This window comes from Sinocyclocheilus grahami, unplaced genomic scaffold, assembly GCF_001515645.1.
Source record: "Sinocyclocheilus grahami isolate Dianchi unplaced genomic scaffold, SAMN03320097.WGS_v1.1 scaffold57.1, whole genome shotgun sequence".
In the NCBI taxonomy this organism is placed as follows: Eukaryota; Metazoa; Chordata; class Actinopteri; order Cypriniformes; family Cyprinidae; genus Sinocyclocheilus; species Sinocyclocheilus grahami.
In genome coordinates, this window is record NW_015505236.1 from 1,007,650 (window position 1) to 1,021,873 (window position 14,224).

Consider the following 14,224-nt stretch of genomic DNA (forward strand, 5'->3'; position numbering starts at 1 on the left):
CTTCTTATCTATGCGCATACCAGTTTCTGATCAAAATCAGAGAAAACTATAGCTTGAATGTGCCTTCCTACAAGCAGTAGAAAGTTTTCAGTGCTATAATGTGTTTAAATTGTACGATAAGAAACTAACCTGATTTTAGTGAAGAAATCCTTATTTCTGTCGTTAGTGGAGCATAGGTCTTTTTCTGATGACAGAATCTCAGATTAGCAGCTCAGATAAATGGTACCAGAATAAATCGGTCTCATCTTGGGCGAAGAAATCCCCTTTTTCAGCACTGTGTAGGTGATCTGAGCGATGCTCCTCATTTCACTAATTTAAGGCCTTATTATGTGTTACGTATCGTGTTCATATTGACCCGCTCATGTGAAACATTTACATAACTTCTTATACATGCGCGCACCAGTTTCTGATCAAAATCAGATAAAACTATAGCTTGAATGTGCCTTCCTACAAGTAGTAAAAGTTTTCAGTGCTGTAATATGTTTAAATCGTGCGACAAAAAACTAACCTGATTTTAGCGAAGAAATCTTAATTTCTGTTGTTGGTAGAGGGTAAGCCTTTTCTGACGACGAAATCTCAGATTAGCAGCCCGTATAAATGGTACCAGAATTTAATCTGACAACAGCCCCCACTTCACAGACCTGTGTGTAAACAAAGAACTGCGTGTAGCCAACGCTAACTCGTTAGCAGCTGCACAGGCATTTAAGCTAAGCCCTTTATCTCAACTGCTAGCTGTTAACATCCGACTAACACTTAGAAAGGTGTGTAAAGTGTAACTTTCAAATCTCTCAGACCTGTGTGTAAACAAAGAACTGCGTGTAGCCAACGCTAACTCGTTAACCCCCGCACAGGCATTTAAGCTAAGCCCTTTACCTCTACTGCTAGCTGTTAGCATCCGACTGTAAAGTGTAACTTTCAAATCTCTCTCTCTCTCTCTCTCTCTCTGTACATACTTTGGTTTTACTTGCGTTATTGTTTTTTTTTGTTATGACTTTATTCTACCTATCTTTAATTTTATTGCATTTATTTATATTTGTTTAGCATAAATGTACCAATTCAGCTAAATTTATTTTTATTAAGGATGATGATTGTTTATTTACTTTCCCTTTTAGTTTCCTACAGCTATTAGGACCCTTTTTAAAGTAATTTCCCTTAACCAGGAAATGAACGTTCTTAGAATTGACAGACAGTTGAGCCTGAGAGGTCAAGTAAATATCTACAGTGGATCTAAATATTTATAATTAATTATAACTAGTTATGATTAATTATTCATATTTCCCCATGAGCTGATTAGCTACACTAACCAATCCGAGCCCATCGCCTATTTCTGAGGGTGGGGCTTAATAAAAGCAGGAAATGACAAGCGTGTTTCTCAGTGAAGGGACAGAGCGGTGTGGAATAAAGGTAAACTATGTGAAAAATAATGCTTTTTACAAAAAAAAAAAAATGAAGCATTAACACGTTAGACTGTACCCCATAAACACAATCAAGCCTAGAAAAAAAAAACAGTGAACCACCCCTTTAACATTTTTTTTTTGTCCTCAAAGTACTGTGCACTGATTATGCACAATAGGATTTCACACTGTCTTTAAGATAAATTCCTGTTAACTACAGAAATGCAGCTAGCTGAAATGCAACTCAGATGTGATCTTCGTCTAATTCGATCTTTCTGTTACAGGTGCCAGGCTCTGTGCTAAAGCAGATGCCTCCTCCCAGTGGAGGTGTTGGGGGAGGCATCTTTCCTCCACAGCTTTCCCCACAGCACATTGCCATGCTCAACAGCATATACCCCCCTCATATTCAGTTCCAACTGGTGGGTAGCTCTATGCTTTGTTACATGCTCAGGACTTCATCTGTGCTGGTCAGACTCACAATACACTCACTACAGTTCTGTTTGTTTTTTCTTTTGACCCTGTGACTCATGGTTCCTTGCAGGCCTGTCAGCTGCTACTTCAACAGCAACCACAGCAACAACAACAGCAGCAACTGCTGCAGAACCAGCGCAAGTTCCCCCCAAACATACGTCAACAAGCAGACCCACAACAGGTACCATTTTGACCTCTTATTGCTAAACTACTATTTAACTGTAAAAAGCTTCTGCAAGTTTGAATGTTTCCTGATGCTTCTACAGTGATCAGGTGCTCTCAGAAAATTCTACATTCCATAATTACATTCTTTGTACTAGTTTCATATTATAGAATTTATATTTAATGGCTTGATCAAGCGTAAGTCTCTTCTCTTTGACTCATTATGGCTTGTATACTTATTCAAGTAACTTTTTTGAAACAAGCAGACTGGCAAACATCCCTCTTTCTTGCATATGAATAGACTCAATATTTGTGTAGATGTGCCACAGGAGATGATGCTGTAGTTTGAAGTCAAACAACATAGCAAAACAAATTGCAAGATGCTGTTTGTTGTCATCTGTTTTTGTTATGTGAAAATTAAATGAGGATTGGGGTTTAACCCTCTGCAGTTGTGGACATGTCGGCAATATGAGTTCCTGTTGAATTGCTGCTGTCAAATTGAATTGCTGGTTTTTTTTTCTCCAGCTTGCCAGAATCATGGCTGTTCTTCAGCAGCAGAGACAACAGCAGCAGCAGCAGCATGTGGGAGGCCCAGGAGGCAGCTCGAAACTCTCTCCTTCTCACCTTGGTGGTAGTGGTCCAAAGATGCCAATGTCGGACTCCCTCTCACACCCTGGCTTGGCAGGATCTGTAGCAGACCTGCATCAAAAAACACAAGGAACTTATTCTGGTGAGTCTGTTTTTATTTTAAAGAGCCCCATGAGAGTGTCATGCCTGCTGGGAACTGTAACTTTTTGTAACTTGCCATTTTCTGTGCTGTTCTGTGTCTTGAAGGGTTTGGGCCTGGAGTGAGCCTCCCTGGTCTGGAATTGGGTCCCATGGTTGGTGGCCCAGCTGGGCTTAAAGACAGTGGGGGGCAGCAGTCTCGTTTCAAGTGGATGATGGAAGGTCATTCCCCAGCCCCCTCACCTCCTGATGGCACTCTCCATAAAAATGGTGCAGTTCCATTTTATGTGACCGCTACAAGTTTAGGATATACAAAGAAGTGTGAAATGTCTGGTACAAGTTTGACAGTAACTGAGTCTTCTTGCCTTGTTCCTCTGATATATAGGTCCCATTGCTGCTCCTCTCAAAATGAGAGGCAGTTCCCCATATTCCCAGTATGAGATGCTGGGAGGTGAGGGTTTGGGTGTGCCTTCACAAGGGCCATCAGATCACTGGCACAGAAGTCCTGGAAACAAGATGGGCGCCAAGACTGGCACGTCCAGCTGGCCTCCAGGTAAACAGTGATGCACATCTGAACATTTTCATCCTAGTTACTTGTAAAAATATCTATTTAATTGAAATATGATTTTCGTTTCAGAGTTCCAACCAGGAGTGCCTTGGAAAGGAATTCAGAGTGTGGACCCTGAATCTGATCCTTACATGACCCCTGGAAGTATGCTGGGCTCATCCATGTCAAGCCTCAACGACACTGAGCACCAGTTGTTAAGAGACAACACAGGTACAGCTCCTTACACTTACAGATAATAGTTTAGAATGAGAAGTACATGTTTAATATAATTAGTTAGTGGTTGGGTCCTTTTTGTTTTATGAATCACATTGATCAAGGCACATAGAGGATATAAAATAGTGGATACAAATGAGGTTTGTTCTTGTGTATCAACAACCACACATTTAAGCTAAGCTAAGAAAGAAATTTGTATTTAAGGACAATTTATTTATTCTACAGAACTAATTTATTCATATCTACAAAACTAAGTTCAAGCATTTAAACTTAAACATTCAGATCAAATGGTTTTCTAAGATCATAAAGAATCTTTGATTCAATCAAGTTTGTTCAAACATTTGACTGGTGTTTTATGACATTGATTTCTTCTTTGAACGGTAGTTCCTCTACCTTTAAACACACAGAGTGCTAGGCCTTGAATTCTAAATGTCATTTACATACTCATGTAAATACTAACAAACAAGTCTTGTATTTTGCATGTGTTGGCATAGAATCAAATCCCTCCCTCAACACCTTGCTGCCTTCACCTGGTGCCTGGCCCTACAGTGCCTCAGAGAGCCCCCTCAACAATGCACACAACCCAGGTAACAACAAAGCACTCTTCTCACTAGATGGTATAGGGATGTTAATTTCGGTTATTTTTCCTAACCGACAACTGACGCACGTTAACCGATTATTAACCATTAACTGACAAGATTATTTTAAATTAGATAGGATAAGTGTCCGTGACCCGTTAAAAAATCTAACATTTGTTTCCTGGGGATTAATTTTACATGTGCAAAAAGCAGCAAACAACAGAACATGAGGATTGACATGCATCCCATCACGCTCCTGCAGCTCTTCTGCGAGCGGAGAAAAACATCATAAAGCTAGGCTATATAATAATAAAATGATAATAATAAATAGGCCTATACGAGAAATATATTTTTACTTAAATTAAGAGAACAAAAGAAAAACTGTTCAACAAGTAGCCTAGTATGCAGAGTTTCGGGTAATTTTTGTGCTGCGCGAAAGGAAACAGATGGCAGAATGCGACATCCTATTTTTCTTCAGGCTTATTTTACAAAAGCAGAAAGATTTGTTTTTATTGTGAATGTACATAAATAACCTTTTACAATTCTGATTATCTTTATGACTAAAAGGAGTAGGAGCTTCTACTGTTAGAAGGAAAAAATTCAAGTGATTGTGCCGGCGCCGCATGCACGCACACAGTTAAGCTTTGCTACCTTGACAATGCAGCCTGCTCATTATCATAATAAAATACAATCAGTCAAACATATGGGAAAAAACACACTGCTCAGTTCAAATATGTAATAAAATCTGTTAAGCCGTTCATTGTTATCACAGTACCGCCGTGATGTTATGCAAAACATTTTGTTTTACGTGGATATTGGAACGCGAGTGAAGTAGACTACATAATAAATAATAATTTGCCATTTAAATACATCGTGTATACGGAAACATTTGATTTTGTGTGGAATGAGAGACCTAACGTTGGTTTCAGTTTCGTTTTAGCCCAAATGAATTCGTTTTGGCTTGTCGTTTATATTGCTATAGCTTCTTATATATTTAATTGTAATTAATTTAATTTCTAAATACTGTTAATTTGATTTGTTGTGGAGTGAGGGGAACTAAAATAGCCTAGCTATGTTTACAGTGTTTATTATAATGTTTGTAAACATTTCGCGTCGGCATTAGACCTATTTCTGAATGAAATTATAAAATGGGACTTATGTTTTTTCCCCCTAAAAAACTATTTTATTTTTATACGCGTAGCGTATTTTAACCATGCAGCAAACCTTTTTAAATATTTGGATAAATTACTAAAAAAAACATTTTTACTTTTTAAACCGTTTAACTGATTGTATTAATCGGTCAAAAATTCTTACTTTCGGTTAACGGTTAACCGGTTAAAATGAACATGCCTAAGATGGTACTTCTTATTTGATTTGATTTTATATGAATCACTAAATTCCATCAATTCTTGTTTATTCCCAGTTTGAATACTCTGGGAATTTCCTGTTCTCACCTGTTCTTTTTATTTATTTCCTGTTCTCACAGCTAAGTACACGGACTATAAGCCCAGTTGGCCACTTGAGCCAATAGGGCACAACAAGCCTTGGAAGACCAATCGCAACAGCTCTCATCTGCCTCGCCCACCTCCTGGACTGACCCATCAGAAACAGCCCTCCATTTCTCCCTGGACAGGAGGAGGCCCACGATTGGGTAGAGGCTGGGGTGGCACTGGAGGCGGCCAAGAAAACAGATTTGGGCCTGGTAATATAACACCTCAGAAACCATAGAACTGTAAAATATTATTGAAAATCACAGATGTTAAAATTAAACATTGTTTAGACATTCACTCAAGTAAATTCAACCTGTTTTAACTAGGGATGAGTATCGTTTACATTTGATCGATATTGATACTGTTTATCGATACCGGTACTTATCGATACTGTTATCAATACTATTTGGTGCAAAAAGATATGACTGGGTTTCCGCGGGTCTTAAAATCTTAAATTTAGTTGTATCAAATTTAAGGCCTTAAAAGTTTTAAATTGTACAAGAAAGTCTTAATTATGATTTCAAGAGGTCTTAAATTTGGGGATGGAAAGACTAGAATTGCGATATGTCTGAATGTGACAAACTTCAAAAGGCTATGATTTCATTAAATAGTTCAAAGTCCGGTGCTGCGCTGATTTGTGTTCTGCTGTTACCGGGGAAACAGTGATACTTCTACCAAACGCTCCACCTGCTGGCAGAATGAATGAGCATTTTCAATAAAACTGATGTTTTGTTCAGAGTTCAGACAAATGCAAAAATCGACCCATGTTTTTACCCTGCAAACATGCAGCGCTTTAAATGTGAACTGGTGAACAGTAGGGGTGTGCGATATGTATGGTCTGCGATAATATCGTAATTATTGTTTTAACGATGTGCGATTCAACATTATCGAGTATATTGCAAAAAGCCAACAAAACACCTACAGTGTGCGCACATTAGATGATGAAGATTATAATGTTTGTAAACATTTCGCGTCGGCATTAGACCTATTTCTGAATGAAATTATAAAATGGGACTTATGTTTTTTCCCCCTAAAAAACTATTTTATTTTTATACGCGTAGCGTATTTTAACCATGCAGCAAACCTTTTTAAATATTTGGATAAATTACTAAAAAAAACATTTTTACTTTTTAAACCGTTTAACTGATTGTATTAATCGGTCAAAAATTCTTACTTTCGGTTAACGGTTAACCGGTTAAAATGAACATGCCTAAGATGGTACTTCTTATTTGATTTGATTTTATATGAATCACTAAATTCCATCAATTCTTGTTTATTCCCAGTTTGAATACTCTGGGAATTTCCTGTTCTCACCTGTTCTTTTTATTTATTTCCTGTTCTCACAGCTAAGTACACGGACTATAAGCCCAGTTGGCCACTTGAGCCAATAGGGCACAACAAGCCTTGGAAGACCAATCGCAACAGCTCTCATCTGCCTCGCCCACCTCCTGGACTGACCCATCAGAAACAGCCCTCCATTTCTCCCTGGACAGGAGGAGGCCCACGATTGGGTAGAGGCTGGGGTGGCACTGGAGGCGGCCAAGAAAACAGATTTGGGCCTGGTAATATAACACCTCAGAAACCATAGAACTGTAAAATATTATTGAAAATCACAGATGTTAAAATTAAACATTGTTTAGACATTCACTCAAGTAAATTCAACCTGTTTTAACTAGGGATGAGTATCGTTTACATTTGATCGATATTGATACTGTTTATCGATACCGGTACTTATCGATACTGTTATCAATACTATTTGGTGCAAAAAGATATGACTGGGTTTCCGCGGGTCTTAAAATCTTAAATTTAGTTGTATCAAATTTAAGGCCTTAAAAGTTTTAAATTGTACAAGAAAGTCTTAATTATGATTTCAAGAGGTCTTAAATTTGGGGATGGAAAGACTAGAATTGCGATATGTCTGAATGTGACAAACTTCAAAAGGCTATGATTTCATTAAATAGTTCAAAGTCCGGTGCTGCGCTGATTTGTGTTCTGCTGTTACCGGGGAAACAGTGATACTTCTACCAAACGCTCCACCTGCTGGCAGAATGAATGAGCATTTTCAATAAAACTGATGTTTTGTTCAGAGTTCAGACAAATGCAAAAATCGACCCATGTTTTTACCCTGCAAACATGCAGCGCTTTAAATGTGAACTGGTGAACAGTAGGGGTGTGCGATATGTATGGTCTGCGATAATATCGTAATTATTGTTTTAACGATGTGCGATTCAACATTATCGAGTATATTGCAAAAAGCCAACAAAACACCTACAGTGTGCGCACATTAGATGATGAAGTCTAGCAGGTTAGACTAGTGCGCGTGCGCATTTATAGTGCGTTCTCTTTCACTGCATGAATCAGTCTTATTAAAATGCATTTAGAATTATCACATAATTCAAGATATGGGGCAGAAAATCTATATATTTATATCATTTCATGAAGTTAATATCACACGAAAGTGCCATTTTTTTCTCAAAGTCAGCATGATTACAAATGTGATATTGATTTTATACAACAGTTCAATAAACAAGAAGTTAATATTAAGAGACTTGCGTTTTAGACACCATATTTCCTGTTTTTTCTCTATTTCTCCCAACAAAAATCCTTCAAAACACAGCCACAGAGCTGTGACGGTGTTTCGTTCCTGAATGAATCAGCCGTTTAAATGATTCGGTTCAATCACAGTGACTCACTTAACAGTGACTTGCTGCCACCAACTGGCGGTTTTACTTTCACATTTAAGGTACCTTTTCATTTTTTAAATAATTTCAAACATCAGTTTTCAGTGTTTTATATTTAAAATATCAAAACATTATTTATGCATTTGTAACTGTAGGTTAAAGTATTCCATGTCCCTCAGAGCTGCATTAAACAGTGTGTAAATGCATCTAAATGCCACTTCTAATGCAGCTTCTGTGTTTCCTCTGCATTGCAAAGATAAATTGTTGATACTGATTTAATTTGCTTGGTAACAGCCCAAATGCAAGAATTTGACTCAAAAGATGGTGCACACTTTTAGAAAAAAATGGCTTAAAGGTAAAAATGCCCATAAAACTTGTTGGAAATGATTAATTTCTATCACTGCTGTGAACTGACCACACAGAATATGAAGAATGTCAAAAAATTCAGGAGTTAGCTGTCAGCACAATTAGAGATAAGATATCAGCACAATAACACACTCAGCAAAATATTGTCTAATGATCGTTATCGATAAAATCCCAGAAAATTATCGAGATATCATTTCTTGTCAGTATCGCACACCCATAATTTGTTATTTAATTGATATAATAATTTATTTAAGTAATTGTTGAAATTAATATAATAATTAATACTTTTGACTCCACTTGACTATACCCCACTTTCTTAAAAATGGTTTAAAGGCTGAAATGTAAAGTTGATCATTTTATAAAACTTTTTGTTTTTGTGAAAACTTGTATCTGAACTGTAAATTATGCTTTTTACAGTAATTTTACAGTTTAATATGGTACTATAGACATTGCCCTACCCCGCTCATATGGTATTAATTTTATTTGTGCAGGTCTTAAAAAGGCCTTAATGGTCACATATTTTACACCTTTCTGGAGTTTTATTTTAGGTTTTGATGTCCTTAAGAATATATATTTGCGGTATAAGTATCAAAAACCATCTCAATATATTTTTACAGCTCTTCTCTCAGGAGCTCTGCTGAGAACAGGTCGATTTTGGCCTGTCTAATTAATATTCATGACCCTCTCTTCTGATTGGTCAGTTGTTTTCTGAGTGACGCACGGCCAGACCAACCACAGGTAACTAAGGTCAGCCGACGTCACAGTGCTAGCTGGAGGAAGCAAAACAAAGGGGAAACTGGAGGCGGCCCATTCAAACCAGCGCAGATTCGGCTACATAAGGAGCTTAAAATATAATCTTGTTGTGATGTTGGGTGCTAGAATCGACGTAATACAGCCTCAAATTAGAATTGATCGCATATCTGCTGCCACTGCCAGACAAAAAACCAACGACAACTGTTGCTAAACGCGATAAAACGAGCAGACTGGACAGAAACGATCATCAAAAATGCTTGGTGCTCGGGGTGGTGACTGAAGGCGGTGACTGTGTAGTTCTGACATCAACTTTTTACAGAAGTCACAACGGTTCGTGAAAAATCACAGCTACTTTATGCAGGCTGTGTGCATTTTACTGTGGACTGACTGTTTTGAAACTTACAGTATATGGTAGTTAAATAGCCCCTAGGTCTCAGTTATCGTGAAAAAAGCCAGGAAATTTCAGTTTTGACAATATGGGGCCTTTAAATTTGAGCTTAAAAATCCTGCAGAAACCCTGTATGATGTGAAAAGTTATTTTAATACTGCTGAACTTTAGCAACTGTATTAAAGTTCTTCAGTCAAGAGCAGTGAGTTTTTTTTCTCTTTGTGTTGTATTCTAATAACATTAAAGGAATAGTTCACCCAAAAATTAAAATGGTGTCATCATTTACTCACTCTGAAGTTGTTTTAAACCTGAATGAGTTTCTTTCTTCAGTTGAACAAGTTATTTTGAAGAATGTGGGAAACCAAACAGCTGCTGGTCCACAGTGACTTCCATATTTTTTTTCCTACTATCAAAGTCAGTGGGGACCAGCAGCTGTTTGGTTACCCACATTCTTCAAAATATCTTCTTTTGTGTTCAACACAAGAAAGAAATTAATACAGGTTTGGTATAACATGACGATGAGTAAATAATGACAGAATTAAAATTTTTGGGTGAACTATCCCTTTAAAGGTGGGGTAAGCAATTTTTCAAAAACGCTTTAGAAAACTGATTCGGGCCGAGTAGCAAAACAAACTTGTTGCCAATCAGCAGTAAGGGGCGTGACGTCTACTCATGATGTGGAGGAGAGAGCGTTCATCAGTGCACAGGATGGACATTAGCGAGCCGAGCGACAGAAAGATAGAGATGGCGGATAAAAAACAAAAGAGGAAAACGTCTGCGGAAAAGTAGGACCCGTGTAAATATCGGATCAGCTTTCCAGCGCTGGAGAGAACTCAAGGAGCGGAAGGCCTGCGATCGGACGCGGAGGTTGCTTTGTTTCTTCTCGATAGGTGAGTAACACCGAGTCTGTGCCGCAACAGCTAAAGTCTGTCTAGTACACTGGACGCGACAAAGCGAACGTTGAAAATCATTTGAAATTTGTGTCAATACATCATGAATAGAACGCAGCAGCAGTTTTCTGTCGGGGATTTGTAGTGTTGCGCCGCATCCAGTGTAGACCATAGATATGTATATATAACTATGGTAGACAAGCATCACTGATTATAATGAGTTCCATAGTATTTTGTCGCGCCGCGCCACTCGCGTCCGGTGTAGACACGGTGTGACATTGGTTTTGCTTTGTTTCACAGAACTAATCGTTGCCTGGGTTGCGTACGTATGTGTGGGGCGGAGCTATCAAAATAGGGCCGTGTTTGTTTTTTGTTTTGGTGATTTCAAATGCCAACATTGACTTCCAGGAATCACTTACCCCACCTTTAATGACAATCGGCAGCATGTTTAGTACTGTCGTTTTAAGAGCTGCACGCATCTGTTTTTCTCTTAACTGTTTACTTTTACTTTAGACATAACCAACTGCGTCTATATGTAAATCTTGTGTGTTTTTGACAGTATTGGTGCAATCAGACAATAACTAACATAGCTAAGTAATCAGGTGCTGTTTGACTGGCTTTTTAGTGTAACGCTACGCACGCTTCAGGTGTACGCGCTCTGAATAAGCACGTCAGAACAGCACGCAAATGAAATGTTTAACCGGCACACGCAAATAATGTACTTTTGTGATTGCGAATAAGTGCAGTGTCTCGTGAGTATAACTCTACCGCTGAATTAACATTTGATGTGAATGTGTCCCGCGAGTTGCAGTTGGAGCTGGAGCCGGGAGACATAGTACAACGCATTGCTTGAGGTAGATGTTGTGTTTTGTTAGTAAATGTTTCATTATATTACTAGTGTTGCCTCCTTTGTTCACTATTACACTACTGCATATATTGCATCTGACACTGGTGTCGCTTAGTTTTGTAACGTGAGTCCACACTTTTGAACATTTCACTCACACCGTGGATATAACGCACGTCGAGCAAACGTCGGCCACATCATTCAGTGAAGGAAAATGACAAGCAGCAGCTTCTAATTCGCCATTAACATTGAAGTATATGGAGATAAAACAACGCAAGTATCGATAACAGTATCGTTTGTGAAGCTTATTGGTAGTCCGGTATAGACCCAATTATGTACCGGTCCAAAAAAATACCAGTTCTCGGTACCCATCCCTAGTTTTATAGTTTGTGCTATAGATGATTCCATTCTATCATCTATAGCACAACTGTACATACAATTTATTTATTTTTCGATTTATTTTTCAATATTTGTCTTTATATTTACATGTGTATTATTTTTTTTATTCTCATCTTATTTTTTATTGTCTGTGTGTTGTTGTTGTCTCTGTGTACTGGAAGCTTATGTCACTAAAACAAATTCCTTGTATGCACAAGCGTACTTGGCAATAAAGCACTTTCTGATTCTGATTTTAACTGTCTTACTCTTAATCTGTGTAGGTTCTGCATTTGCACTACAGTTCTATTCTATTCCATTCTATCATCTATAGCACAACTGTACATACAATTTATTTATTTTTCGATTTATTTTTCAATATTTGTCTTTATATTTACATGTGTATTATTTTTTTTATTCTCATCTTATTTTTTATTGTCTGTGTGTTGTTGTTGTCTCTGTGTACTGGAAGCTTATGTCACTAAAACAAATTCCTTGTATGCACAAGCGTACTTGGCAATAAAGCACTTTCTGATTCTGATTTTAACTGTCTTACTCTTAATCTGTGTAGGTTCTGCGTGGAGTGATGGAGGAGCCTCTAAGGGGAGCTGCTGGCTGGTGTTGAGTAATCTTACCCCTCAGGTATCTATGTTATGAGTTATGTTGGATTTTATTAGATTTTAATTAGCTTATCATTTAGTTCTCTTTTTTCATTGCAATGATTTGTATCATTTGCAGATTGATGGCTCCACTTTGAGGACTATCTGTATGCAGCATGGGCCGCTTTTGACCTTTCACCTCGGTTTGACTCAAGGCAGTGCTCTGATTCGCTACAGTACTCGCCAAGAAGCAGCCAAAGCACAGAGTGCACTTCACATGTAAGTGTCTATGAATTTATATCCTGACCCAGATCAAAGTAATGATCACATTTTTCATAGCAAATGAATTTTATCGCATTTTAGCACCTCATCAAACCTCGTTCCCACCACAGAGCAAAACAAAAAGGTAATTTTGTGAGCATTTAAAATAACTCATATTGTGATTTGCTGATAAAGCAGGGTGTCCGCGGGTCCTTAAGTCTTAAATAACGTTTTCCTAATATAAGGCCTTAAAATGTTAATTATTTATTAATTATTTAATATTTATTATTTAATAATTACTTAATTATTTTTGGTCTCATTACCGCTAAAATATCTTCAGTCTGACGGACCTAATGACTTTACAATCATTGGACAGACCGAAGATTTGTTCTTCCCTGCGGTAAGTTACTGCGTCATCAGAGAGAATTGCAGTAAGTTAGCAGAATACAGAATACAAGCTCGCGCTGAGGCTTACTCTGTTTGTCTCGAGACTTCAGAACAAACGAGCGTGACAGCACACAAACTCAAAAGAAACACACTGAGGTAAAAATGCAAAATGTTTAGTTTATTCATAACATGATATAGTTAAATAACACCATGACAAGTGAGCTATTTTACTCAATATTCTCACGATGCAAAAAAAACAAAAAACATTCAAAACACCTACAGAGTGCACGCATTACGCGAAGTCTAGTGCGTGTGCGCATTTGCAGTGAGCTCTGCCTGAGCACTGCATGATTCAGTCTATTAAAATACATTCGGAATGATCACAAATTCAAGACATGGGGGCAGAAAGTGTGTATATTTATACTGAAGTTCACACGGAAGAGTGCCTTTTTTTCTCCAAAAATTACCATATACAAATGTGATACTGATTTTTTACAACAGTTCAATAAACTAGAAGTTTTATTTAGAGACTTACGTTTTAGACACCATATTGCCTGTTTTTGCACTATTTCGCCAACAAAAATAATTCCAAACAAAGCCACAGCACTGTTTTGCGTCTCTGAGCAACATGACGGTGTTTGTTCCCGAGTGAATCAACTGTTTAAATGATTTGGTTCAGTCGCAATGACTCACTTAACAGTGACTTACTGCCACCTACTGGCGGTTTTAATTTCACATTTAAAGTATCTTTTCATTTTTTAAATTATTTCAAATATCAGTATTCAATGTTTTATGTTTAATATATCAAAACATTATTTATGCATTTGTAACTGCAGGTTAAATGCATTCATGTTCTGCATTAAACAATGTGTGCATTAAACAAGGTGCAGCTTATGTCTGGATTGCAAAGATGAATTTTGTTGATACTAATTTCATTTGCTTGGTAACAGCCCAAATGTCTTATTCTTATTCACTGATTAAATGTAAGAATTTGACTCAAAAGATAATGCACACTTATAGAAAAATGGCTTTATAAAGGTAAAATGCCCATAAAAGGTAAAAATCTATTTAAACTTAT

At 37.5% G+C, this 14,224-nt stretch overlaps 1 protein-coding gene across 1 annotated transcript in view; it reads left to right on the forward strand.

Annotated features, from left to right (window-relative positions):
- Positions 1–14,224, forward strand: part of tnrc6ba (trinucleotide repeat containing adaptor 6Ba) — a 62,066-nt gene that overhangs the window by 35,183 nt on the left and 12,659 nt on the right. The window contains exons 12-21 of the mRNA XM_016270684.1: positions 1,679–1,813; positions 1,936–2,046; positions 2,553–2,757; positions 2,862–3,023; positions 3,139–3,306; positions 3,391–3,531; positions 4,029–4,121; positions 5,599–5,814; positions 12,471–12,541; positions 12,638–12,777. Coding sequence (XP_016126170.1) covers positions 1,679–1,813; positions 1,936–2,046; positions 2,553–2,757; positions 2,862–3,023; positions 3,139–3,306; positions 3,391–3,531; positions 4,029–4,121; positions 5,599–5,814; positions 12,471–12,541; positions 12,638–12,777 — 1,442 coding nt within the window. The remainder of the gene's footprint in view (positions 1–1,678; positions 1,814–1,935; positions 2,047–2,552; positions 2,758–2,861; positions 3,024–3,138; positions 3,307–3,390; positions 3,532–4,028; positions 4,122–5,598; positions 5,815–12,470; positions 12,542–12,637; positions 12,778–14,224) is intronic.